The 26,896-nt window shown below is 42.5% G+C and overlaps 1 protein-coding gene across 1 annotated transcript in view; it reads left to right on the top strand.

The window, feature by feature from the left end:
• Mical (Molecule interacting with CasL) overlaps positions 1-26,896 on the top strand; it is a 302,955-nt gene that overhangs the window by 203,830 nt on the left and 72,229 nt on the right. The window contains exons 23-26 of the mRNA XM_080278020.1: positions 7,311-7,573; positions 13,043-13,254; positions 16,773-16,945; positions 20,518-25,351. Of these exons, the coding sequence (XP_080134146.1) occupies positions 7,311-7,573; positions 13,043-13,254; positions 16,773-16,945; positions 20,518-25,351 (5,482 nt within the window). The remainder of the gene's footprint in view (positions 1-7,310; positions 7,574-13,042; positions 13,255-16,772; positions 16,946-20,517; positions 25,352-26,896) is intronic.

A 26,896-nucleotide genomic window follows, 5' to 3' on the forward strand; every position in this document is an offset into this window, starting at 1 on the left:
GGCAAGTTGGTCCTGGCATTTAAGATGAGAGTGACTAGCCTCACTCATTCCTGAGTGGCATTATGTGAGCAGTAAACCCCAACCACTCCTTGGATATAAACCTTCACCGGCTGAATCTGATTGGAGCACCGTTATTACCCACTAAACCATCAGGCGCCAAAATTTGGTTACATGGTTACCACCCAGCGTAGTAAATGGTTTCCTGGTGTACAGGAAACCATTTGGCTTGTCACTCAGTCATCCACAGGCAGAAGGAAGAGGAAAGAATGAAGGAAAGAAAGACACAAGAGGGAGTGTAAAGTCACCTGTAGGCAGAAGAAAGAGGAATGAATGAAGGAAAAAAAGACAGAAGAGGATGGATGGAAGGAAGGATGGAGGAGAGGAAAGGGCAGACACCTGAGAGCAGCACTACATCAAGTGAGTGGATGGTGAGCATCCCCACCTACCACATTGACTTAAAAAAGAAAAAAAAAATCCCGACTTAAGTATCTGACCAAAATCACTGTAGCTTGCTCAGAACACAGCTTTATGACCAGAAACACTACGATGTTTAGGCCATCACACACTTACCGTATAATAGTGAAGAATAATAGGACACTCTTTTCAAACTGACACGTACCCTAAACTAATGCTGAGTTGGGTGCCAGTGGAAGCGTGAAGTGGTTCAGTTCAGGTGTACCCTTCACTTGACTTTCGTGCACATGGCCTGCTAGGTATGCAGTCTGGGCATAATAGTCCTTTAATGCCCATAACCAATGAAAAGTGTCATTAATGTTCTCCACACCGACTCGGGTAAAGCACTTATTGAGGCATGCTCGGGGGGGCCCTACTCATTGTGCTTGTATGTTCATTTTTTCGACCTGCTCACATAGGCCTCACCACTGTCTCTTTTACCCTTAGCAGCCACTTGTTTCCACTCAGAATGATGCTGTTGTCACTTTCTTGTGATGTTCAGATGTTCACTCTCACTTTCAGTATCACTAGATGACGTAACTGTTGGTTAATACATGTAAGGGTAGTGGAAAGAGGGGAGGTTTAAGGTGGTGTCTTTTCCCTCACCTTTGCACATGGGCTGACTGCTCAGTGTGCGTACGTTGGCCTCGAGATTGGCAGATCCTGCTCCTGTAAACACAGGAGGATGAATGCCGCCATTCTATTGGCTCGTCAACTCTCCCTTCTGCCACAGAGACCTGGAGTTAGTACGCTGTTTTTGCTGTCAAAAACACTGACCTTGAGCTCTGATGTAGAGGGGAATAAGGGCCAATTTCGCTGGGCTTTTCACACCACTTAAAGAGGATGGTCCTGGGCACGTTGAACTTAGATAAGTTGCATTTTCGTTTCTTTGGCTAAGTTGCCCTTCAGCCATCAAGCACCTCATATTCTTGCTACCACCACATAATTTTATTCAGCTTAGAACACACCTTTAGTAGTGAAGGAGTTAATGAAGAATGGATTTAACTCCTGCAGTTCAAAGATCTCTTGAGAAGTTAAATAGAGTCTAAATGTGGCAAGAATAAAATGCAAAGTATTCCTTCTGATTGAAGGTGTTAAAGAGTGCTTGATTTTTTAATACAAAGGGGTCATCTATTTTAGGATATCCAGATAAATCTTGTGTTGTTTAATGTTGCTGATAATAATTAACATTTTTTTTTTTAGGGCTACCATACTTCAGAGTAAATATTTTGGAATAATCATTGTGCCACATTGTACTGTACAGTATTTGTTGTGGTGTGTTGTGTCCTGACACATTAACTCAGATTATACCTTTGTGTAACACTGCCAACAACATTGAATGTGAGAGAACTAACTTGTACTTACGTAAGTCTTGAAGAGAGTTGTGTAAAGTTGTTCAATATTTGTAATTATTCTGAATTGTACTTGTGTATACAGTAGAATAATGTGCAGACTTAATACATAGTGTAAAACTTTTGTATTTTAAAAGATAACCAAGGAAAGTCTGTAACATTGCTAATGAAATAAAGTCCAGGCTCAGACATTATGGGTTTTTGTTAATTTAAGTGCATGCCAGCAAGCACTGCATTAATGACATGCTAGAGCCTGGATCTGAAAGGATGAATTACTGCAGTAGACATTGTGGTTCACATCCTCATGACTTACCAAGGCTCACCCTTGATACAGTAAAATATTGTTTCAGTTATTATACTTTTACTTTCATATATATTTACTGTACTGTACTAGAATGTACTCAGCAGAAATCCAGGTAAGTCAAGTGGATTGAAAACCAAGTAAAGAAAATTTCTTTTGCACCACTATGCCTCATTCTGCAGACTGTCATTAGCAAATTTCTTGCACGGTACATCTTAACCTCCTTAGTACGGTAATTTCACTTTTCTTTTAATCTGTCTCCTGCCATTCAAGTTATCCAACTTAGGGCTGACCTTTTATATTGAAAGGGTTATTGATACCACTGTGGCACTGTAGGTGAATAACACAGCTTCACTCTGCACTTTGTTCATGCATTGCTGTTTTAGTATTTTGCTGTACTGTAGGTGTATGGTTGACTATGGAAGAGTCACAAAAGTGACAGCTTTTAGTTCAGTCATGCAAGACAGACAGGGTTCTTTACTCTTGTTTCTGACTGTGGTCATATTGGCACTGACTGGTAGTTGTGCTTTTGCAGTTACTATCATTCCTGTTGCCTCTCCAGAAATGATATGTTTTTACTTGTACAGTACTGAGCTGATTTAATTGTTAGGGTCAAATAACCCTTTCACGCACCGATGACGGCTAAAGCCGTCATCGGCTCTTGAGGCTCAGACGTTCGGATGGTGGCTTTCACTGTCATCCAAATGTCATCCTGTTCATTTTCAATTTTCTCTGGTAGTATTGCACCAAATATGGTAAATTATACATCATTGGAAAGGAAACTCATTTATCTACATTATGGAGCAAAAAATATTATTCTATCGTGAATGTTTTTTATGTTTTATTTTTCCAGAATTTTTTAAAAATAAGATTTTTGCTTGGCTAAATTCTACCTGCCTTTTTATTTTCATTTTACTCTGCATATATTGCTTTTGAACATAGTATGATAAAGTACAATTACTAAGCTTCAAAACGAGACCTAATTGAGCTCTCCATGATTAATGGTAACTTTGCTACGAGCGGAAATCGTAAAACATCTCTACACAATTGCATATTGGCTAAATTCTACTTGCCTTTTTAGTGCTTTTTTGAACATAGTATGATAAAGTAAGTGATAAAGTACAATTAGTAAGCTTCAAAATGAGACCAAATTGAGCTCTCTATAATGAATAGTAACTTTGCTACGAGCGGTAGTAGTTAAACATCTCTACTGACTGTTTGCACAGCTCTTCAGCTAAAGTCTAATACCACAGCAATTTTTTACAAGCACCCCTGATGGGAAAAGGTTAAAACCTCAGAATGATATGATTATATACGTGTATTGCACGGCAGAATTGCTATTTCAAAAGCAGATCTTAGAATCCGAGAATTATAGTTCCTTGAGTAACAAGCAGCCTGAATTTAAATAAAAATTTGGTACCGTACCTTCTTCATTAAAATGACTTTTGTATATATATATATATATATATATATATATATATATATATATATATAATTCTTGCTCCCACCATGTGATTTTATTGTACTTCAAGAAGATATCTTGTAGAAGAGAGGTTAATAGTTTCTTTGTTGTCCCTCCATTGCCATTTGTCTGTCCTCAGAAGAGGGTTCAATTTGGCCTAAAATTGTTGTATCTTGCCAGTAAGCCTTTTTTCCAGTTGTAGGTAGTTCTTTATTTGAACAGTTCACAGTGTAGTGGAATGAAGACATATATTGGCATTGTTATTTTTATTTATTTACTTTTTTTTTTTTTTTTTTTCCCTTACACGCAGTACTGGTAAATAGATGCATCCCATGGTTGGGTAGCTTTCTAGAGATGCAGTTGGTATTGTGGTTCTGCAGGAAACTGATGGCTTTGATTATTTTCAAAGTGCCCAGAGTTACTGAAACACTTACATTATATAAGAATACCTTTTACTGTACCAAATGCAGTAGATTTCCATTTAGTGAAAATCATTGTTAGCCAGTCACCCACAGAGTTTTGACCCAAATATCTCTCACTTTATAAATGGAACAATTTAATAACCCTTGAAATAAAATAATCACCGGTAGTACTGGTAATCGCTCAGTTATCCTGACGCTCCGTACCCGGCCATGCTTCGTATGTGGATGTTAAGCCATGGCTGTATTAGGTCCATATCCAGATTTATTTGTTCATAACTGATCATAGAAGTTCTGGCTTCGGTGGCTGGCCGGCCTACGAAGTAAAAAAAGTCCGTTGGGTGGCTTGCTGGACTCTCTCTTCACACGCGGGTAATAGACCACAATCCACAAGCTGAGCAAAAATGGCTGTCTGGATCCCTACTGAATGGTGAAGTCACTGGCTGCCAGGATCACTCGTAACATACCGCCCTCACGCGAGTAATACTGACCACAGCCCACAAGCTGACCTCAAATGCCTGTCTGTCTCCCTACCAAATGGCCAAAGTCATGCGGCAGCCAGGATCACTGGTAATGTAGCACCAGCACGTGAGTAATATCAACCGCATTCCACATGCTGATTGAAAACACCCAGATGCCTCCTTACCGATTGGTTAAAATCCTCTGGCTAGCCTCTCTTCTCACCTCTTCCCCATCCCCTCCCATGTTTCCCTCTGCCAGTGCCCAGGCTTATCTCCCTCCCCTCCCTGTTCCTCAGTCCCACTTGTCCATTGTGCCAGCTGCCACCCACTAGTGAGTTTTTAAATTTTTGGGTGATTTATTCAGATACTGTTGGTTGTTCCGAAAACACCACAAGAAAGCTCATGAAATGCAGCATCAAGACACATGCTTACCTCTTGCACAACATGAGCAAAATTTTGTACTAGGATGGGAAGTTATTTGAAGATATTTTTTTACTTTTGCACAACTTTATTCTCACTTCATTTTTGTACTTTACTCATCAGTTTTGTGTTTTTATTACCGTATAGTATAAACACCAACAGATATGATTGTTTACAGTTTATACCAATATAATCAAATTCTGGGGGCATGTTTTGGCATGGATTTTTTTTTTTTTTTTTTTTTTTTTTTTTTTTTTTCCCCCATGTGCCGTGGAGCAGCCATAACTCTGTGTCCCAGAAGCTAAATTGTTCTTGCAACTGTCTTCAATGATTTTTTTGTGGTTTTTAGTTGTTTATGCATTGCTTTCTTAGTGTCTAGCATTATAGTGGATATTCCCATGTGTGTTTTGATGTCTAAATACAGCTGAAAGACCAGAGAACAATGCCAAAATTAGGAGGGGTAATGTACATATAGGTATTTTTTTTTTTTTTTTTTTAATGTGTTTTTATGTCTGAATATGGCAGAAAGACCAGAAAACACTGCCAAAATTAGGAGGGGTAGTGTGCATATTGGTGTGTGTGTGTGTGTGTTTTTGTTTATGCAGTTTTCTTTTTGTTTAGGATTATATTGCACGTTGCAACGTGTGATTTCATGTCAAAAAAGAGCTGAAAGACCGCAGAACACTGCCAGACTTAGGAGAGGTGCTGTACATATTGGTAGGGTGTGCATAATTTTTTTTTTAAGGATTATATTACATATTCCAATGTGTGTTTTGATATCTAAAAAGAGCCAAAAGACCTCAGAACACTGCCAAAATTAGGAGGGGTACTGTGCATATTTGTTGTTTTTTTTTTTTTTTTTTTTTTTTTTTTTTTTTTTTTAATGCATTGCTTGCTTAGTGTTTAGGATTGTATTGCATATTGCAATGTGTGTTTTGATGTTCCTAAAACAGCTGAAAAACCACAGAACACTGCCAAAATTAGAAGGGATACCGTACAAATAGGTTAGGAATAGGTAGCAGGTTGGGCATAGGTAGAGTATGGGAATAGTAGAGGATATTGCTCCATAACCAGACTTTGCCTGTATCCAAATATACCTTTAGCCCTGTTATGTCTGAAAATTGAGGGATTACTGTACTTGCCAAAGAAGAGTAGATAGATAGGTAGTGTCATTCCAATAGCATCAAGCAAGCCATTGTTTCCTTCTTTGCTTTATGTTTATTGGTATTTTCTGTTATGGTTTAACCTAGACTGTTCTTTGCATCATTAAATTGTTCTTGGTTTTAGGTCATGTAAGATAAATGCTGTACAGATATAATAAACTCTCAATTACCGATTGTCGCAGTATCCAGCGTTGATGGCTCTATAAAAACAATATCCGGCAAAATTATGAAATATCCATAGCCAAAACAGGATGTAACTGACTGTTCTATGCAATATCCTGCGTTGAGGCATCTCAACTGGCTCATAATCGGTATTACTGTACTGTATCATTGTTTTATTGTCTTTTATGCTTAGTTTTCATCTTCTACTCATGGGAAAGTTTTTAGAATAGAGGATCAAGACGGATAGTAACACTATATCTGGCTCGAGGCTGATTTTTTTAGCCGAGGGGGGGGGTATTATGCAATATTTGGCATTTCACTTTTTTTGACGTAGGTCTTGGCTGAATTACAATGGATAACTGAGAGATTACAGTATATATATATATATATATATATATATATATATAGTTTTTAAATATATATTTTTAAACCACGAGATTTTACAATGCAAAGGATGCATGAAGTTGTAAGTTCTATCACACTTTTCACCACTGCTCTATAGATTTATCAGACTGCATTGCACAAATTACAGAAAAAATTTTTATTTGCTTTATTTCATAGATCTTGTTCTTCTTGTTTTGGTACCCCATATTTCTCCTTTTGTGTTATATTATCTGTTGTACTGTACTCATTCTTCCATGCCCTTTCCTTTCTGTGCAACCTTGTGCACCCCACTTACACAAGGCTGGACAGCTCTTGCCTGACCTGACACTCAGCATGACTTACCTCCACCCTGACCACAGCATCTGACCACATTTTCATAAGACTGATGACATCTGCCTTTTTTGTTCATTCAAAAACAGAGCTTGAATTTTTTTATTAATTTATTGTTCATCAGATCATTTGACTGTTTCTTAGACTACCAGTTTTCATTTTACAAATTTTAAGTTCGTACTTTTCTGCCGCATTATTGAATTGTTTCCCACCTGCCAGAATGGAGTGGTCAGGTTAAGCTGACAGGGGTGTCAGAGCCCTTTTGCCCCCATCCTCCCTCCCACAGCACATGGTCTATCCTCTGCTTGTGTCATCTTGAACTTAACCCTTACCTGTGCAGCAAACTCCCTATTCACCCTTCACCCCCACTGCACGAGGTGAAGGTGGCACGGCACTTTTGCAGGTTCCAGCAGTGGTGCCGGGTGTGTTAAGTGAGGCAGGAGGCAGTGCAGGGGTGAAGCCAGGTACTCCTGCCACAAAAGGCGCCCCTGCTCTCTCCCCTGAGGACCGTGGCACCACACCCGAGCGAGCAGAGTTTGAAAACAGTGTGGACCAGCCTAGTGATGGGGATGAGTACCTCAGTGAAGATGAGTGGACTGACCGCAACTTTGGAGCCTCAGCCAACGAACTTGATGAATCTGACAACAGTGACTACTCTGACCTCAGGTGAGTCACTGCTACAAGGACATTACAAAGCAGTACTGGGCACATAGTCAAAAGTCAGTATTTTACATCCATCACTTGCCAAATGATATGACTTTCATACAGCTTTGTTCTTCGCTGAAGAATTCATTTATCCTTGGGGAAGGGAGAGAAAGATTTCTAGACACATGTTTCCTGTGTGTTGTGAAAACCAACTAAAGAATCAAGATGTGTTCATTTCAAGATGCCCAGACTCATTACTCTTAACCCCTAAATGGCTGCCACCATTAAACAACGGCCATAAGTACAAGTCTCGAGGACGTCGATTTAGTGCGATCTGTAAAAAAATTCAAACAGTTTTGGAAAGGGAACGAAGGTCAGTGGTATGTTTACACCAACCTACTCTACCATCCCAAGCACTCAGGCAGTCAGTTCATCTCCCATTAATTTACATGTTATTGGTGAGTGCATAGTCATTTTGTGAATTTTGCCGCAAAGCATAGCAAATCACAGGATGGATTTAGGTGCAAGAAAACACATAACCAGGTGCAGCAGACAATTCTTTCCATCCATCCATCATCCAATCCTATGTCATCCCATGAGGAACATAGGAACCTGGGGCTAGGCTAGTTTGTCCTGACATTTAAGATGCAAGTGACCAGCCTTACTCATCCCTGAGTGGCATGACGTGAGCAGTAAACCCCAACCATCCCTTGGATATAAACCTACACATGCTCAGTCTGATTGGAGCACCTTAATTACCCACCAAACCACCAGGTGCCATAATTTGGTCATGTGGTTACCACCCAGCGTAGTAAATGGTTTCCTTCTGTACAGGAAACCATTTGGCTTGTCGCTCAGTGTAGAGTTATCCATAGGCAGAAGGAAGAGGAAAGAATGAAGGAGCGAAGGACAGAAGAGGGAGTGTAAAGTCACCTGTAAGCAGAAGAAAGAGAAAAGAGTGAAGGAAAGAATGACAGAAGAGGAAGGATGGAAGAGAGGAAAGGGCAGACACCCAAAGCAGCACTACATCGAGTGAGTGGATGGTAAGTGGTCCCCCCCCACCTACCACTAGTGATTCTTTTCACATCTGTTAAAAAAAAAAAAAAACAACAACAACAAAATCAAAATATCAATAAACGGTCCCCGGTCTGGCCTTTGATGCACGTGAATGTATTACCTCATGGCCACTGAAGGGTTAATAGACTTTAAGTAATAGGCAACTAGAAAGGTAGAAAAGATGGATTAATACACCTCCAGAACTGAGCAGGTATATACATGAAAGAGTAAAGCGTATGACAGAAAAGAAATGTGTGTGATCAGACAGGTGCTGTGTGCCTGATGTAATGGAGAAGAGATGCAACCAGACATAAGAGCAAGCATGAGAATACAGATTAGCAGTAGGAAAGGGAGAGGGAGATGCAACATTGTGACAAAAAGCAAGAAGTGTTGACAGGAGTCAGTGAGTGAAAGGATAATGATGAAGTGCGAGGCTGTATGTTGTGGGCCCCCAGTACATGAAAGCTGTTATCCACATAGGGCCTGTATACTGAGTCAGCAGTTAAGTAGGGTTAAGTAAAGCTCAGTACTTCAGGATACTTGACCTAAGCAAAGCTAATTTTACATGAGAGGTAATTTGTGTGTGTCTGCACATATGGACGTGTTACACACTTACATATGCCTGCAGGTGAACTTTTAAGTACCTGATTATTAGCCAAATCATTATAAATTTGTTGTATTCACTCAGTAAATACAGGTCCAGTTTGATGGCATGTCTTTAAAAATTTTTCATATTTTACCAACTACTGTTCTACATTGTCACCTGTTAAATATTTGTTATAGAACTGCTTTATTTGACTTGCCAGTGTTCCTGGCATATCTTACCGGCATATCTCTTGCACTGTTCCATCCCCTGCCTTGTGTCCCTTTTCCTGATCCTCTTTCAGCATCTTCCCCGTCATCCATCTATTCACAATATCGCGTATCATGCCAACCCCTTTCCATTGCCCTTGCTGCTCCCTGAATCTATCCCTCAGGCAGTCATCTCTTTATGTCAGCTCTCTTTCTTTTCCCTTACATCTTCCTCTTATTACTTTCCCATTGTCACTACTCAATCCACTTCTTTGAATATTTGTATGTTCTCTTTCCCTTCCCATTGCTCACATTCACTCCAGCTCCTCCTCCTCCAAGTAGTCCTCACACTATGTCTGTTCCACCTACTTATTTTGATTTCTTATTCCTTCCTCTTCTCTCTTCCACCAAGATTAACACACTTACACCCTTTCCTCCCACCCGTTTAGCCAGTAGCAGATTTGGTCATTAAACTAGCCTGGGTATTTTTTTTATCAGGTTAGCTCACGTAAAAATGCAAGACTGTGAGTGAGTTAGTGCATAAGTGGGAAGTGAGTGAGTGGAGATTGAGTAGGAGTGAGGGAATAAATGAGAGTGAGTGATGTTAAATTAGGAGAAAATTATGTGAGTGAGCATGGGTGAGTGGGTGAATAAGTGAGTTAATGGGTGTGTCAGGAGTAATTGAATTGGTGAAAGGAGGCTGAGTGAGTGAGAGGGAGTGAGTGAGTGAGCAGTTGACTGAAAGATCATTAGTGAATGGGTGAGCAGTTGACTGAATGATCATGAGTGAGGAGCAAGCATATGAGTGAGTGACTAGGGAGTGACTGGAAAATGGGAAATGAGTGAGTGAGACTGGAGTGAATGAGTGAATGGAGAGTCAGTGAATGATTGAATGGAGAGGTAGTAAGTGGGAAGTGATTGAATGAGTGGGAAATAAAGTGAGTGGATAGTGAGTGAATAAGTGGGAAATGAGTAAGTGATTGAATGGAGAGTCAGTGAATGAGTAGGTAATAAGTGGAAAGTGATTGAATGAGTGGGTAATGAGTGTGTGGGGAGTGAGTGAGTGAATAAGTGGGGAATGAGAGTGAGTGAGTGATTGGGAAGGGTGTGATTGAGGGAGTGGGGAGTGAGGATGTGGGGAGTGAATGAGGGAGTGAGGAGTGAGTGAAGGTGTGGGGAATGAATGAGGGAGTGGGGGGTTAGCATTTGAATGTGTGATCAGGGAGCGAATAAACAGAGTGATGGGGGGAGATAGGCAGTGCAGGTGGAGTCGTGGAGAACTGAGTGGATTGAGTGAGAGGAAAGGATTGAGGCAAGTGAGAAGGAGGGAAGGAGTAGGGGTGGAATGAGGGGCAAAGTTTTATGGAGAGTTTGATAGGGAGGGAGGGAGAGGAAGAGAGAGTGAAAAGAGAGAGGAGGAGTGGGAGGTAAATTGGAGCTTGGCTTTCAAGGAAGAGAGCGGAAAGTAGGCGATGAAATTGGAAAGAAAGAAAAAAAGAGAAGGTGAGAGATGGGGGGGATAAGGGGAACAAAAAAGATTAGAAAAGGAAAGGATGAAAAGAGTAGCAGGGTGCAAGAATAAGGGGAGGAAAAAGGGAAACAAAGGGAGAGGTGAGGAAAAGGTTGAAGGACAGCAAGGAGGGATGGGATGAGAGAAATAAAGTTGGGTGAGAGCAGGCAGAAGCACTTGATGGGGGTATGAAGAGGAAAAAGAGGAAAGTAAGGGATAAAAAGAGTAAGAGTGTGAGGGTAAGGGAAGGAAAAGAAAAGAGGAAGAAAAAGAGAAGTGAGGAAGAAAGTGGGTTGAGAGTAGGAGAAAGCATTTGAGGTAGAAAGAAAGGATGAGAAAAAAGTAGGGGATGATGGACAAAGAGAGAGATGGAGAAGTGACGGAAAGGAAGCAGGTTTAGGATATTAGTAAGAATAAGCTGAGGTGAGGGAGAAGGGGAAGTAGTGAGGGATGTGGTAGGGGGAATACAGGGTAGGAGAAAGGGAATGAGGAATGGGGTGATGATGGAGAATAGCACCAAGGTGAGGCAGGGGCATGAGAAAGAGGGTGGGAGGGAAAGATAATGGGAAATGATGGAGGGGAGAGAGGATGGAGAAGACAGGAAGGGAAGAAGGGAGACAGGATGTGAGAGAGGAATGTAGAGGGGGGGAGAGATGTAGAGTTCTAAAGACATACTCTCCTGTCACTCTACCCTGTCTGTGTATTGGATATGATTAATTCATCTGGCGTTTTTTTTTTTTTTTTTTTTCTGTTCAGTTTGTTATCTCGTTGTAGCTCATCCATCATTTTTTCTTTAATCAAGTTTTTATTTTTGCGGAATTTAACATATTAAAATTCATTTGGCTTCTTGTGACACTTCACTGTTTCTGGCCAGTTTGTATTGTATCATATTGTTTTTCAAGGCTTCGTCATGCTTACGTGCATTGGCCTTGGCCACTTTGTGGCGACTCTCCTTACTGCATGATATCTGGCAGCCTCCCTATTCAGCCCCTTATCCTTGAGATCACACTCAGTGACCTCATCCCAGGTCTTTTTTGGTCTGCTTCTCACAGTCCTACCCTTGACATTCACACTTCTCACCTTAACCCTCCAGTTGTCATCCTCCACCCTCGGGGCATGCCCAAACCATTTCAGTCCACCCCTCCTCATCACAGTACCAATACATTCAAGTCCCATCCTTCCTCTCAACTCTTCATTCACAGTCCTAGACCCCCCAGGGCTCATATTCAAGGATGCGCTACACATCCACGTAATCATTGTTTTATATGTATGTTTGAAACCATCCCAGTCTACTCCTCCTTATCACAGTACCAATACCTCCAAGTCCCATCCTTCCTATCAGCTCTTCAGTTGCAGTCCTAGACCCCTCAGGCCGCATATTCAAGGATGTGCTGCACATCCATGTAATCATTGTTATATATGAATTAATTTGTTTTAACATCCCATTTTCTGTGGCCCATTATGAATTGTCATGCTCATCCTGAATATTATTTAGCTTCTTTTGGTACTCCAGTATATGTGTTGAATTGTGAATTCTCTTTCATTCATCTTATTGTGTATCATCATAACAGTGCACCTGCTGTCACTCATTCTTCTCTCATTCTACCTCCCACCCACAAGCCGTTTGTACTAGCATGGGCTACAGTTGAGTTAAACAGTCACATTCAGAAAATACAAAGTTTCCATGTTGATTAAAGAAAAAAAATGCTTTGAGACATTCTGAAACCTGTGCCAAAGTACAGGTATGTATTCTACAGCAAAGGGAAGAGCATGTTCAGGTACAGTACACACCATGAGAAGCCAGCCCCCAGAGCATCAGTCCACTGGGCATTGCCTAATTTGCTCAAATGGCCAGTCTGCCACTGCTCTTAGCTCATCCATCATACAAGAATTGTACAGTATTTATTGTCTACCTAATGCTTTTGTGCCTTCTTTATCCAAGAACTCTTAATAATATTTTGTGTTGTCTGTGTCTTCCACTTGTTTGATTCCCACTGACCCATATGTACACCCTTGTCTCCCTCCCTTCATCCCTAGCTCCCCCTTTATTCCCTTCCACTGCATTCCATCCCTCCACACAGTCCTCCCACCATATCTAGATTCTCTACCAGTCTGCACACTTGTAATACCAGTGATGAGGAAGTGGAGGATGAAGAGATGGAATACCCAGAAGGTGGGGAAACATTCACAGCAGCCGAGACTCGACGCCTAGCCGAGTCCTGGACCCGGCGCTACTCCACTGACTGCCTTGACGATGATGATGACCGGGAGGAACTGCTGTCTGGTCGAGAGTCAGAGTCAGATCTGGACTCTGACAATTACAGTGAAGAATATGGTGCTGAAGGTGAGTGTACTTATTCTGTCTTGGTTGTGCTTAACTGCAAGAAAATACAGCACAGTGCATTCCAGTTCTTGATAATTGTGTTTCATATCAGTGATCTGGTCCTGCCTCTTTATTTTTTTATTTTTTTTTTTTTTTATAATTGTGTTAAAATGAAATTGCTGATGTATTAACTTCCGCATTTACTAGAAGTTCCAGTAATTTACTTATATTTACCATACTCAGATATGGGTATTTTTTGGCTAATGGCCCCCTGAACCATGAGTTATTAGAGCAGGTGCATCACATAAATTGTTTCACTTATTCCCCTCACTAAAAGATGTGGTGGTAGGTGCAGGTGACCTTTATCCACTTTTTTATTTAGTGCTGCCTACTTCTTCCTTTACTTTTATCATTCTGTTTCTGTGTCTGTCCTTTTCTCATCCTGCTTCTCCTTTTCCTCATTGTCACTTTATAATACACTCCTTTCCATTTCAGGTGGCTCTAGTGATAAGCTTAATGGTTTCCTGTAACCCAGGAAACCTTTTACAATGCTGGGTGTTAACCATATGCAGTCAGGTCTCACCGTGTGGTTGTTCACTATGTGATTGATTGCTAGAACAGTGAACTTAGAGTCACAAGATCTGTTCAGAAAGTATCCAGCCTTAGGCTCCAAAGAAATAAATAACCAACCTGTTGAGCCAGGACACTGATCCCCCTCAAAGTAGACCCCTTCTGACTTGATGCACATAGCCCAGCGTCCTTTTCACAATCAGAATCATTTTTAAAAGTGGGTTTGCAGTATCTCCTGCAGGTGCTTCATTGCATTTGTCATGATCTCTTCTCGTGGATGAACATTGCTCAAGACATGTTGGAGTGTGCAAATTGCTATCCAGAATTTCTGAAGACCATTATCACCTGAGATGAGACTTGGGTGCACAGGTATGACCCAGAAACCAAAGCACTGTTATCCCAGTGGAAGCATGCAGGGTTGCCTCGGCCAAAATTGCACGACAAGTCCGCAGCAAGGTGAAATGTACTCGCATGTTGACTTTTTATATATATATATATATACTCCCGTGGTGTTGTGCATCATGAATATGCACCAGAAGGTCAGACTGTCAACAGACATCACGACCTCAGTGTTATCTGTTGTCTTCGTGATGCAGTTGGGCGGAAGAGACCATTTCTTTGGAATGCTTCAAGTTGGAAGCTCTGTCATGACTATGCCCCTACCCATTCTCCTTAACTGATTCAGGAATTTTTTTAGGCAAGCACAACAACCCGCAGGTCCGGCAGGCTCCCTACTCACCAGACATGGCGTTGTGTGAATTTTTGTTATTCCCCTGGCTCAAAACTCCAGTTCCTGATTTGAGTCGAGAGAAGAGATCATGATGACTGCGATGAAGCAGTTGGAAGAGATATTGAAAACCGACTTTGAAAAATGTTTCAGGCAATGGAAAGAACGTTGGGCTACATGTGCCATGTCTGAAGGGGCCTTTGAAGGGAATTAGAGTCCTAGCTCAACAGGATAGCTATTTATTTTTTTAAAGCTTAAGGTCACATACTTTCTGAACAGTCCTCGTATACCTAGTTTCATGATAACAGTGTTGAAATTGGCTGATGCAAAGCATGCGAAAAAATGTGGAGATTTGGTCCTGGATGGACACCGCATTTGCGTCTCTCCACCCAGTTAGCAGGGTCATTGTAGCAGTCTCCACAGCATCCATTTTATCTGGTTGTATGGTTACCACTCAGAATTGTAAATGACTTACCACTCAATGTAGAGCCACCAGAAGTGGAGAGAAGAGTTATAAAAGGAGACAAGTGGAAAAGGGAGAAGTGAGAAGAGAGGGCAGACACAGAAATAGAATGATAAATACCTGTATGAGGAAGAAATAAACAGCAGTACAACGAGTATGTGAACGATGCTTGCAACCATCTGTCACCTTGTCTGTGAGTACAGTACTATAAATGAATGGGAAAATATATCATTGGATTCCGTGGGTTAAATGTCTGGCATTATTTAAACAAAAAATCACATACATAAGTTTGGAATAACATTTTGTCAGCTTCATCCAAGCCAGTCATTGACATGTTCGTGTGAGTATTTATGTGTACAGTACCGGGCAGCATGCTTTGCCTGGCTTTGAAGTAATGGACTCATATTATCTTGTTATTCTGTACTCACTTCATATTCTTGGCATTTTATTTACAAATATGAAAAATTTATGGTGTGTGAACATAGCTTCTCCATATGTGTTTATTTACCATTAGCTGTAGGAGAAATAACCTTTAAGAGTAAAATATTAAAGGCTTGACAACTAGCCACACAGTCATCACGCTTTGACAGGAAACTCAGCCTCAAGTTGTTATTTCCAACAGGAGGGTGTTTTTCCACCCCTGTTTGTTTTTTTGTTAGTCTGTTAGCAGGATTACTAAAAAATTAAAAGAGAGATTTGGACCAAATGTGGTGGGTAGATGGCCCATGTCCCAGGGAACAGTCAGTTAACTTTTGGGACCGATCTGGATCATATTACAGATTCTGGATCCGGAAAACGTATGTTGTGAAACCCTACTCATTGATAAGAAAACCTAACCCATTATGAAAAGTGGTTTGGAAATTATGTTGTCCATGTCAGAGAGATGTGCTCCACTGAGTGCCCGTCTAGTTGTTGTTGTTATTGTTGAACCCGAGTCTGTCTTATTGTTGAACTCCGGTCTGTTTGGTCAAGCAGATCCTTTGGCCACAGGTAGGTACCTGGTGTTGTGGGGCCATTTTAATGGCCTAGTACAATACATATGCTGTGGGTGGTAGACAGTACATTACAGGGTCAGAACAGGGTCCTTCCCATGACGAGGTGCTGGGAAATATGATGTTTGACTCCCTGGTGGACATTGCTGCTCCATCCAAGGCGCACTGCACCACCATGTATAGGCATCTCGTCTGCCTCAGCCGCAAGTAGACAGTACAAATGCACGTTCAGATTTTTATGCTGTCAAAAATCGTATTTCTACATTTGATATATTTCTTTCCTAGTTTCCAGCGATTTGCAGTAAGTAATATACTGGTTTTTAATTTTTAGTTAAGCTTCTGGCCTAATGAAAACCTCAGTTTTGCAATGGCAAATCAAATACAGTATGGGGGTTCATTATGAGCAAGCTCTGAATCACTTTGATGTGTGGTAATACATTATTTGCTGCAATTTCTTGATCCTGTCCACCCCCATGGAGTATTAGAATGTTGATGGGGCAGAATGGGATTGATGATGATGATAATGAATAGATGGCTTTGCATATAAGATGGACCCAAGATTCTGAAGGATTGAATGGTAAATGAATGTTTGTTTGGCCCATTTAACATGATGTGGTGTTTGCCTATTTTTTCACTTTTATCCCTTTTTTGTCCTTGATTTAGGATCTAACCTTACCCTATCCTAATGTGAAAATGGAGTTGGGATGATGATGAAACTTATGCTGATTTTAATAATGATGATGATGAAAATTATCTTGATTTTGATAATGATGACTGTTTGGTTCAGGTGATGAGAGCCATACAGCAACAGAGGGTGAAGGTGGTGATGAGGACGAGGATGAGGATGAAGAAGGTGAGGCTGTGCGGCGAGCGCGTGAGCTGCGGCGACTGGAGTTGAATATCAATGTGGCCGCGCCTCCCAGGAAGGCTGAGACCTCTGACAGTGGTTCAGACACAGAGGTAAGGATATGTGACATCTGGGGGACATCTCATATTAAAAACACTGTACACTACTATACAGTATGTCCTTGGTATATGTCAGTGATATGGTCCAAAATATTACAAGTTTTTCCATACAACTGGTGCTGGAACTTAGAGGAGACTGGCACATCAGCTTTATAAGCAGAGTAACAATAGCATTTTAATATGCAAAAAAGAATATAAAAAAGGGTCACATAAAAAGAGGACTTTCCATACTGTTATTTACCACTGGGCAAGTTTTAGTAGCCTTTTCATCATGCAGCACATAGGGTGGACTGAAGCTAGAGTTGTGATATGAGAGGAGGAGGAGAGGATTGTGGAGAATTTCATTAAGCTATGCCATGCTGGAAATGCCATCAGAACTGGGAGTAAGGCTATAGGTGGTCCATGCCTTTTCATTGTTTCTTTAACTTCCTTCATGAGTTACTGCTGAATTACTGATATCTGTTTACATATTTACCTAGAATGGTTAGAAAGCAGTGTTTACATAATTCAGATTAACGTGTTGGTGAGATTAATGGCAAAGAAAGAGAGACATTGTGTTGCCACTGATTTTACAACAGCTGTCTGCATAAGACAGTGTCGTTAAGGAGGCAGATGGTGAAACATGGATGGTAAATTCTGTCTGTCTATTGCCAGATGCTGTAATCCAATAAGGGACGGCCACAAACAAATTGCCTTCATGTCAACTTGTCCCCCTCCATTTCACTGCCCTTCCCCCAGTTCACACCCCCCTCTTTCATATACCTCCCCACTCCATTGTTCCATCTCATCCTTTGCTTTCCCCTCCACCTCACTCACATACACTCTCCTCGTTAGTCTCTCACTCCCCTAAACTAATTTTATGTTCCTTTGCCAGTATTATTTCTCTTTAGGCCACCTCATCCCCCCCCCCCCCCCCCCCCCCGGTTATTCTTCTTTCATAAATTTGATGTTTTCTCTTCGTAATTGCGAACAGATAACTATTACAGCAGTAACCATTTCTTTTTAATGTAATGTGCAGTACCTTATATTCTGTATGATATAATTTTTATTAATCATTCATTCATTCTTCATCCAGTCCTATGTTGCCCCATGAGGAGCGTAGGAGCCCGGAGCTAGGCAAGTTGGTCCTAACATTTAAGATGAGAGCGACCAGCCTCACTCATCCCTGATTGGCATTACATGAGCAGTAAACCCCAACCATCCCTTGGATATAAACCTTCATTGGCTCAATCAGATTGGACCACTGTAATTGCCCACTAAACCACCAGGTGCCAAAATTTGGTTATATGGTTACCATCCACCATAGTAAATGATTTCCTGGTGTACAGGAAACATTTGGCTTGTCACTCAGTGTAGAGTCACCCGCAGGCAGAGGAAGAGGAAAGAATGAAGGAAAGAAAGACAGATGAGGGCAGTAAAGTCATCCGTAGGCAGAAGGACAAGGAAGGAATGAAGGAAAAAAAGACAAAATAGGATGGAAGGAAAGATGGATGGAACAGAGGAAAGGGCAGACAACCAAAGCAGCACTACATCGAGTGGTGGATAGTGATCACCCCCACCTAACACATTTTTATTGATAATACAGTATTTTAGTGGTTTTCATGTTTTTATGATACCATGTATGTTACCTGTAGCCTATGGTCCACCTTCACAGTGGACTGTAGCATGAGGTCTTATTATTGTTTCCTTTGCCATGATTCTTATTTTAATCCCTTCACTGCAGTAACATACAGTACTTATCTATTATATTTTTACAGTCTGGTGATAATTTTCTTTATCCGTTTTTTTTTTTTTTTTTTTTTTTTTTTTTTTTTTTAAATATGGAAGGGTTAGATATAGCCTTCCTTAGCCCCATCACTACTATGATGTTCTCCGGAGTTGAATGAAATTGTGTGAAGATAGTAAGAATAAAACAAAAAATGTGTTGTAGAATTTGTTATAGAAATGAAAAGGTCATGATCTATCTATCGCCCGACGCCCTAATCCTGCAAAGGGTGGCCGAAAGGTCATGATGCTTCATGTAATTAACTGGTATTCTATAGATCTTGCATTAGTTAAGAATGCTGTGTTGTACAGATGATATGTGGCTGGATACAAGTGAACAAACAGAGTGAATTGAGTGTCAGAGCTACGTAGAGTGACTGATGACTCCTGTAGTGTGCAGCATTTCAAGCCCATACTAGGTAGCAAGTGATCCTTTGTAAGTACACATGGTCAAAATGTGATCTTAACACCAGTGAACATTCAGTATCAAAAATTCTTCTTAGCTGACACCTGTGCAAGGTTGATATGCCTGAATGGGAAATGCCCACACAAAGGTGTCAGTGAGGAAGATGCTTGAGTGTGACATAACATTGCACCTTTTGTGTATAATTTTGGGTTCTCACCATCCACTCACTGTGCTGTTCTCGGGTGTCTGCCCTTTCCTCTCCTCCATCATTCTTTCCTTCCATCCTCTTCTGTCTTTCTTTCCATCATTCTTTCCTCATACTTCTGCCTACAGGTGACTTTACATTCCCTCTTCTGTCTTTCTTTCCTTCATTCTTTACTCTTCCTTCTGCCTATGGGTTACTCTACACTGAGTGACAAGCCAAATGGTTTCCTGTACACCAGGAAACCATTTACTATGCTGAGTAGTAACCATATAACCAAATTTTGGCGTCTGGTTTAGTGGGTAATTACGGTGGTCCAATTGGATTGAGCTGGTGAAGGTTTAAATCCAAGGGGTGGTTTGGGTTTATTGCTCATGTAATGCCACTCAGGGATGAGTGAGGCTGGTCACTCTCATCTTAAATGTTAGGACCACCTTGAAGCCCCGGGCTACTACGCTTCTCATGGGGTAATGTAGTATTGGATGATGGATGGATGCTTGGATGAAACAGGTGTTTATATAGATTTTTTATGATTCATTCCTCCAGTTTTGTCAAGTTTTATCCAACCCAAAATGTGATCATAGTATATAGGATGAATACTTCACAAACATTAAGTGTTTTTTTAATGTTTCAAACCACAGTCTGTGTCATAAAAGAAGGGCCATGCCGTGATTCAGACCACATATCATTAGCATAGTTCACCTAGCTTTGGTGGGTCTGCCCTCTGGCACTTCATAATTATTTGATAGCCCCCTCCCCCATTCCCCTCCCCAAACCTTATGAAAATCTTGACACATTAGGTTGAAACTGTTCGACTGTTAACTGTCTGAATCCTTGAAATGATCCTGCTAAGTTCTAAACATCCACACTTGCAGTGAGTAGGGTTACCAACATTCTTTTCAGGCCAAGACTCCTTTCCTATAATGGTTCACCCCCATTTCATTGTGTTACACCCACCTAGCATAGAGACCGTTCTATTACCGAGTGTACAGTATGCTGCTGTGACTGATTTTTTCACTAATGTAAAAGCAAGTGTGAGGAAAAGATGAAGGAAAAGTAAAGAAGGGGCATGATCAACAACTACACTTATGAATGAAGCAGAGTTTGGAAGCTAGATCTTGAAATGGGAGTAAAGGTTTGAATGATGTGGAAGAGGTGATGTGATGATGAGATTAACATTGTATGTGTCTTTAGGTTGCCAGTGATGAGGAGAGTGAGGAGAGCGACACCCAGATTGACACAGACTCAGAGTTTGGTGAGGATGGAGTCAGCACTGGGCCGGGGTCAGGACCACCCCCTGCCATTCCCACCATCATCATCAATGAGACTCATGATTCTACACAAGAGAAGGAGGGCGAGGTTGCAGGCCGAGGTGACCCACGCCCTGACCTAGTGTCACAGAAGGTGGACCTTGGAGGCCCAACTTCTGTGCCAGAGAGACTGAAGGAGGGAGGAGAAAAGAGTGCCAGTCTGACTGACCTGAAGGGTCAGATGAAGCGGGCACTGCAGCGGACAGACTCTACAGAGGCCATCGCGGCCCAGCGAGCCCTCCAGCTGAAGCGACAGTACCTATTAGGCCAGTCTACCAATTTACCTCGAAAGAGTGTCTCGACTGCCGATCTAGGAACCCGCTTCAAGAGCTTCATGGAAAAAATTTCTGAGACACAAAAGATGCTCAACCCAGCCCCACAGCCAAGTCCAGCTATGCAGGCTTTTATGTCTTCATCTGTATCATCTCTGCGCAGCCCCTCCTCTTCCCCATCTTCCCCCCAGCTGCCACTACGCTCCACATATCTCCCTCCAGCAGACACAGAGTCCCTCACTTCCACCTCTCTCACCTCCAACTCTGGCCATACCTCCAGCTCACCTCATGCCACCTCAAACAAAAACAAAGAGCCAGTGGTGGAGGTTGAGAAGAGTGTGACAGAAGATGATAAAAGTGAGGTAAGGGAAACCTCACAAGACATAACAACACATGTTGAGTCATCAGTGTACCCTGTTGAGGTAAATAATGCAGACGTAGAAGTTGGTGGAGGGAGTGGGACTGAGGTAGAAGTGCAGCAACAGCTTGGTGGCTTCACTGCTCAAGAAACCTTACAGGGACCAGAAGAAAGCCTAGCCAAGATCCCAGTGTCAGAGAGCAGCAGTAGTGAGTCTAGCAGCGAATCCAGCAGTGAATCAGTCAGTGATAGAAATTCTGACTACGACAATGTGCCTTCGGGTACCCGCTGGTCCCCACCCAAAAAGTCTGCCACAGCAATAGAAGTGAGGCAGAAGACCAAGGACAGTGATGGACACGTTGACACTGAAGCTACACAAACACACCCTTACACACATGATGATGTAATAGAGAAAAGTTGTAGTAAAAGTACAAAAGCTGGAACAGAGGTGACTGCAGACAAAGAAAAAGTAGAAAAAGACTCTAGCAATAAAGAGAAATTACAGCTACTTAAAAATGATAGAGAGACAGTAGATGAAAATGAGAGTGGAGATGAAAGAATAAAAGATGAATGTGAATCTGGAGATGAATTTGGACTGTCTTCCATACCTAAAGCAAGGGAAAGCAAAGAGGAAGGTGTTGAAACTGTTAATCAGGAGCTGGTGAGGGTAAATGCTCCACGATCCTTGGACACCCTTTCTTCTCAGGAGTATGTGAGAAATGTGGAAGAACAAATATATGTCAAAGAAAAGGATAAGCCAAACCTGAGTGAAAGTGATAGAGAAAATCAAGATGACATTATAGACACAGTCAACAGAGATCTGTCAAAACACAGTGCTCTTGAAACTCTGACTATACAAGAAGCTTCAAGAGGAGAAAGTGAAGAATTGAAAGAAAATCATACGCAGGACAATGTTGATGAACTGTTTAACTTGTTAGCAAGTGATGCTGTGGACGATATAGATCGGTTTTCTGAGCTGGTTGACTTTTCTGGTACCAGTGCCAACAGTAGTCTGTCACACTGTGGTCAAACTGCTAATGATAGTGATACTTTGCCAGTGCAAGATGTTGAAGAATTTGTCAGTAGTAAAAAAGAAGAGATAGTTATTAAAGAATATGAAAATGTTGAAGATGTGAATAATAAAAGAGAAGGCAATATTAAAGACAGAAATAATATAAAAGATCTGAAACTTGAAAAGCATTCTGATGAAATAATTGACACAAAAGTTGAAGTAATTGTTGATAAAAGTCCAGACCTGTCCATTACCCCTGATGGCCATCGGAGCTTTACTGATGAGACCCATTCTCGAGCATTTCCTAAGGATGGCCTCTCAAGTCCTGAGGATGGCCGAGAGAACACAGAGACAGAACTGTCTGACTGGGCTGGGGACAATGAGGGTCTGAGTGCTGGGGAAGACCTTGAGAATGTAGCAAGTGATCGAGATCGACTTTCAGCCAAACAAAATTTGCGTGTGGCAAGGATAGCATCAGAGGAGAGCCTGGGAGACACAGACTCGGCCATTTCAACTGGTCCTGTTACCTCGTCAGCACCTTCCAAGCCCTGTGCTCTGGCAGACTTGGATGGGATAGAATTTATGGACACCAGTGAGAGTGCCAGCAGTCCTGAAGATTTGTCTCACAAGAAACAAGGATATCGGAAACTAGAAGAGGAGACTCCAACAACCCCAGTAGCCCCTCAGATTTCACTCATTGGCCAGAATGGTGTAGGAAAGAACTCTGGTGAGAGCAGTGAGGGTCATACTGACAACACAAGCACAGAACAAGAGGACTCCTCACAGAGCAGTGTCCAGGAGGCATTCAGTGGTCCCACAGAGCATGATGCAACCAAGCCTAGTAATGAAGAGGTTCCCAAGAGTATGTCCGAGCCACCTTCTCTGAGTGAACCTCGACCTAAATTAAATGGAGAGAAGCGGCATGACTCACTGGATGACTACACTTCACCACGCAGGTATGAGGGCTACATCCCAAGATTCAAGGAACGTATGAGCCCTTTTGGCTATGTCCGTGATTCCATAGATGTTCAGAAGAATGCCACAAAATCCCCTCTGTTTACTCCAACAAAGAAAGACATTGAGAATCGGGAGCAGAATGAAGAACGACTTCAGCAACAGACACTACAGCTAGAAAAAAGTCCTTCAGCTAGCAAGCTATCTGTATCACCCAACACTGCCAAAAAACAGATTGAGACAAGTCTAAAAAATAAGGACAAAGACAGAGAGAAGGACCTTATTAAAGAACTAGTCATGTCGAGGATTGGTCATAGGAGTGCTGAGAAGACTTCAAGAAGGGGCTCCCGCACCTCTCACAGTCCCCTTTCGTCCTCTGGGTCCCGCACCTCGCTCTTCACCCCACAGACCTCCCAAGAGGATCTGCTTGATCGAGAAGAGAAACTAGAGAAGGAAGACATGTTCCCCACAAAGCCTGAAGAACCAATAGATAAAAAAACAATTCATGCAGACACTAAGAAACTTTTAAGATTAGATACCATTCGACAAGATCTGCCAGAAAGTGGACAGACTTTCTCCGCAGAAGAGAACCGGTCAAAGATCCGTGTTGGGACATTCTTCAGGAATGACAGTGTACTTGGGTCTTGGGGTAAGAGTGAGAGCCTACAGGATGTTAATGTTCCTTTTGCTGATGACAGTCAGGATGAGGATATAATCAGTAAAGACGAGCAGGTGCATGACATGAAACCAGAGTGCAAACAGACAGTCAGGACTTCAGTAAACCGGGCTAGTACTGAAGTTTTGTCCAGTCCCACAAGACTAAACCTCCCTGCTACACCCCTGACACACCCAGAGCAGTTCCAGGCACCAGGGGACTCCCTCAGGACTCCAGCCATTGCTCCTCTTGTCACCCCACGTCGCCACCACAATATCACCCCTGCACCTCGGCCACTGTCCACCCCAAACCTGAGCACTGTTGACCGGGAGAGGGCAAGGGAGGAGGCAAGAATACGAGCACGTTTAAAAACTGATTTGGATCTGGGTCTCAGTCCTCCTAATCTTTCTGATAGTTTAAGGGAAAAACTGAGAAAAGGAAGTGTGAGTGAAAGTGAGGGAGACAGGGAAGGAAGAGTGGATCATAGATTCACAGGAGAGAAAAAAGAGATGAGAGAGGACAGAGGAAGATTAGAGCTAAATATCCCTGAAAGTAGGATAGCAATAGGAGAAGAAGAAGTTGTGCTTAAAGAAAAGATGGTGGAGAGCAAATCTGCAGGCCAGCAGGAGAGAGTAATGGAGGAAAATGGCATTAGAAATGAAGGAATGCAAGAAAAAAGATTAGGAAAAGAGGAAGCCATAGAGAGAAGACAGATGGCTGCTGTTGAGCAAAGAACACCAGAAAGGAAAAGCAAAGAGGAAAGGATGACAGAGGGAAAACATTCAGGAAAGGAGGAAGTATCGGTTGTTTTGAGAAGGGGCGGTGAATCCAGACCAGCAAAGGACCGAGATGAGCGTGTTAGAGAGCTTCTAGAGGAACAACGCCAACACGGACCAAGACAGGACGACGACCCTGACCGAAGGGAGGACCGAGTAAGGGAGCGCTTAGAGGAGTACCGGCAGCGGAAGCGAGCAGGTACAGGGAGGGATGTTGGCAGGGGCAGTGAGGGGCAAGGTGAAGATGAGGGAAGAGAATCTCGTCCAAACAGCCAGTTCATCAGACGGCAAGCTCACAGACCGTCATTACTAGAGCTGGAATCCCTGCAGGTGTTTACCTCGCCCCCAGACAAACCAGGTACAATGACAGCCACACCCTCAGCTGTTCCACCCACTTCCATTCCAACCCAACCACCCCCTTGTGTTGCCCCACCCACCCCAAAACCCACCTCTCCCACACCCATGCCTGTCCCACCCATTTCTTCCTCACCTGCCCCCATCATGGCCTCTCTTCCCACCACTTCCCCAGCACCTGGCCAACCCTCTCCGCGCTCGTATGTAGTTCCTCCCTCACCAACCACCTCCACCACCACATCTGCCTCATCCACACAGGACTCCACACCAGATAAGAAGTCCGGCAAAAAGTCCAAAGACCGAGAGCGCAGGAGGAGTCTGATACAAGTGTTTGCAGGTAAGGGAGGTGCAGTGAAGGGTGTAGATATGATAATAGTGAAAAAAAAGTTCAGATATTATATTTTTAAGAAAAGAGCTGCCAACATTTTTACCAACATTTTTCTGATTAACAGTATTGCTGTAGCTGCACTGAGTAGGTGATTTGATAGCAGTTTTGAGAAGTAGACATAATGGTAGCACGTTCATGGTAATATTCCACTAGACCCATTAACCATTCATTTAACACTACTTTATAATTTTTGCAAAGTTCACAGCATACTTTCCAGAGTTGGAACTGTATTGATTAGTGCTGGAGATAATGTCAAAACTTAAAATTAATAGTTTAATTTAGGGAGGAGGCTGTAGCACCAACTGATCAGGGTGGTACTCCCGAGGGGGCTGGTGATAGGGAGAGCCGGAGCTCCTGTTTCACTAGTACCTAACCATACCTCTTTGCTGACCTTTTCAGTGTGACACTAACATGGAGAGTAGACCAGCATACCCTCCCAAACACCTCCTCTAACTGTCTCATGCAGTGCACCACATGCACATTACATATCACACAGCATGCCCCACTACATCACAGGGGTTGACGTCAGCAAGGGCATGCAGTCAGATAACTCTGCCTCCGCTACCTAGTGGCAGACATTTTGAGGGGAAGCGTGACGAGAGTTCTGCCAGCATAGATCATGGGGCTGGGGTGAGATGGGGTGCGAACCTGTGCTAGAGGGCACAGGGCATTGCGGTTCCCAGGCATTTGCTTCCGTCTAATAGAGTGGCCCAAACCTGGGAGTAACTCCCCAGGAGGCTGCCCTAGCAATGGGTGTATAATTACAGGGCAGTTACAGTGCCAAAGCACACTTGGAGGGTGTTCCTGTATCTCTCCTGCCAGGGTGCTGCGAAGCCACTACCACAGCCACTGGTAAGGCTGGTGGGTTAGGGGTCCCAGATCCATTGCCTGGACCTGGGACTGTGCAGTGGGTGGGGCCTGTAGCATGTCTCTCCCTATTATTATTTTTACTGATTATGACCACCAGGTGGTAGGTGGGGACGCTCACCATCCACTCACTCGATGTAGTGCTACTATGGGTGTCTGCTCTATCGTATCTTCCTTCCATGCCCTTCTGTCTTTCCCTGCTTCATTCTTTCCTCTTCCTTCTGCCTATGGGTAACTTCACACTCCCTCTTCTGCCTTTCTTTCCTTCACTCTTTCTTCTTCCATCTGCCTATGCGTGACAGTACAGTGAGCGACAATCCAAATGGTTTCCTGTACACCAGGAAACCATTTAAATACACTGGGTGGTAACCATATAACCAAATTATGCCGCCTGTTGGTTTAGGGGTAATTACGGCACTCCAGTTGATTGAGCCGGCGAAGGTTTATATCCAAAGGATGGTTGGGGTTTATTACTCACGTATTGCCAGTCTCAGGGATGAGTGAAGCTGGCCACTCTCATCTTAAATGTCAGGACCAACTGCCTAGCCCTAGGCTTCTACGCTTCTCATGGGACAACGTAGGATTTGATGATGGTTGGATGGATGGTTTTACATATACTGTACAGTA

The sequence above is a fragment of the Coenobita brevimanus genome, chromosome 72, assembly GCF_032717465.1.
Source record: "Coenobita brevimanus isolate Jiangsu-jjx chromosome 72, ASM3271746v2, whole genome shotgun sequence".
In the NCBI taxonomy this organism is placed as follows: Eukaryota; Metazoa; Arthropoda; class Malacostraca; order Decapoda; family Coenobitidae; genus Coenobita; species Coenobita brevimanus.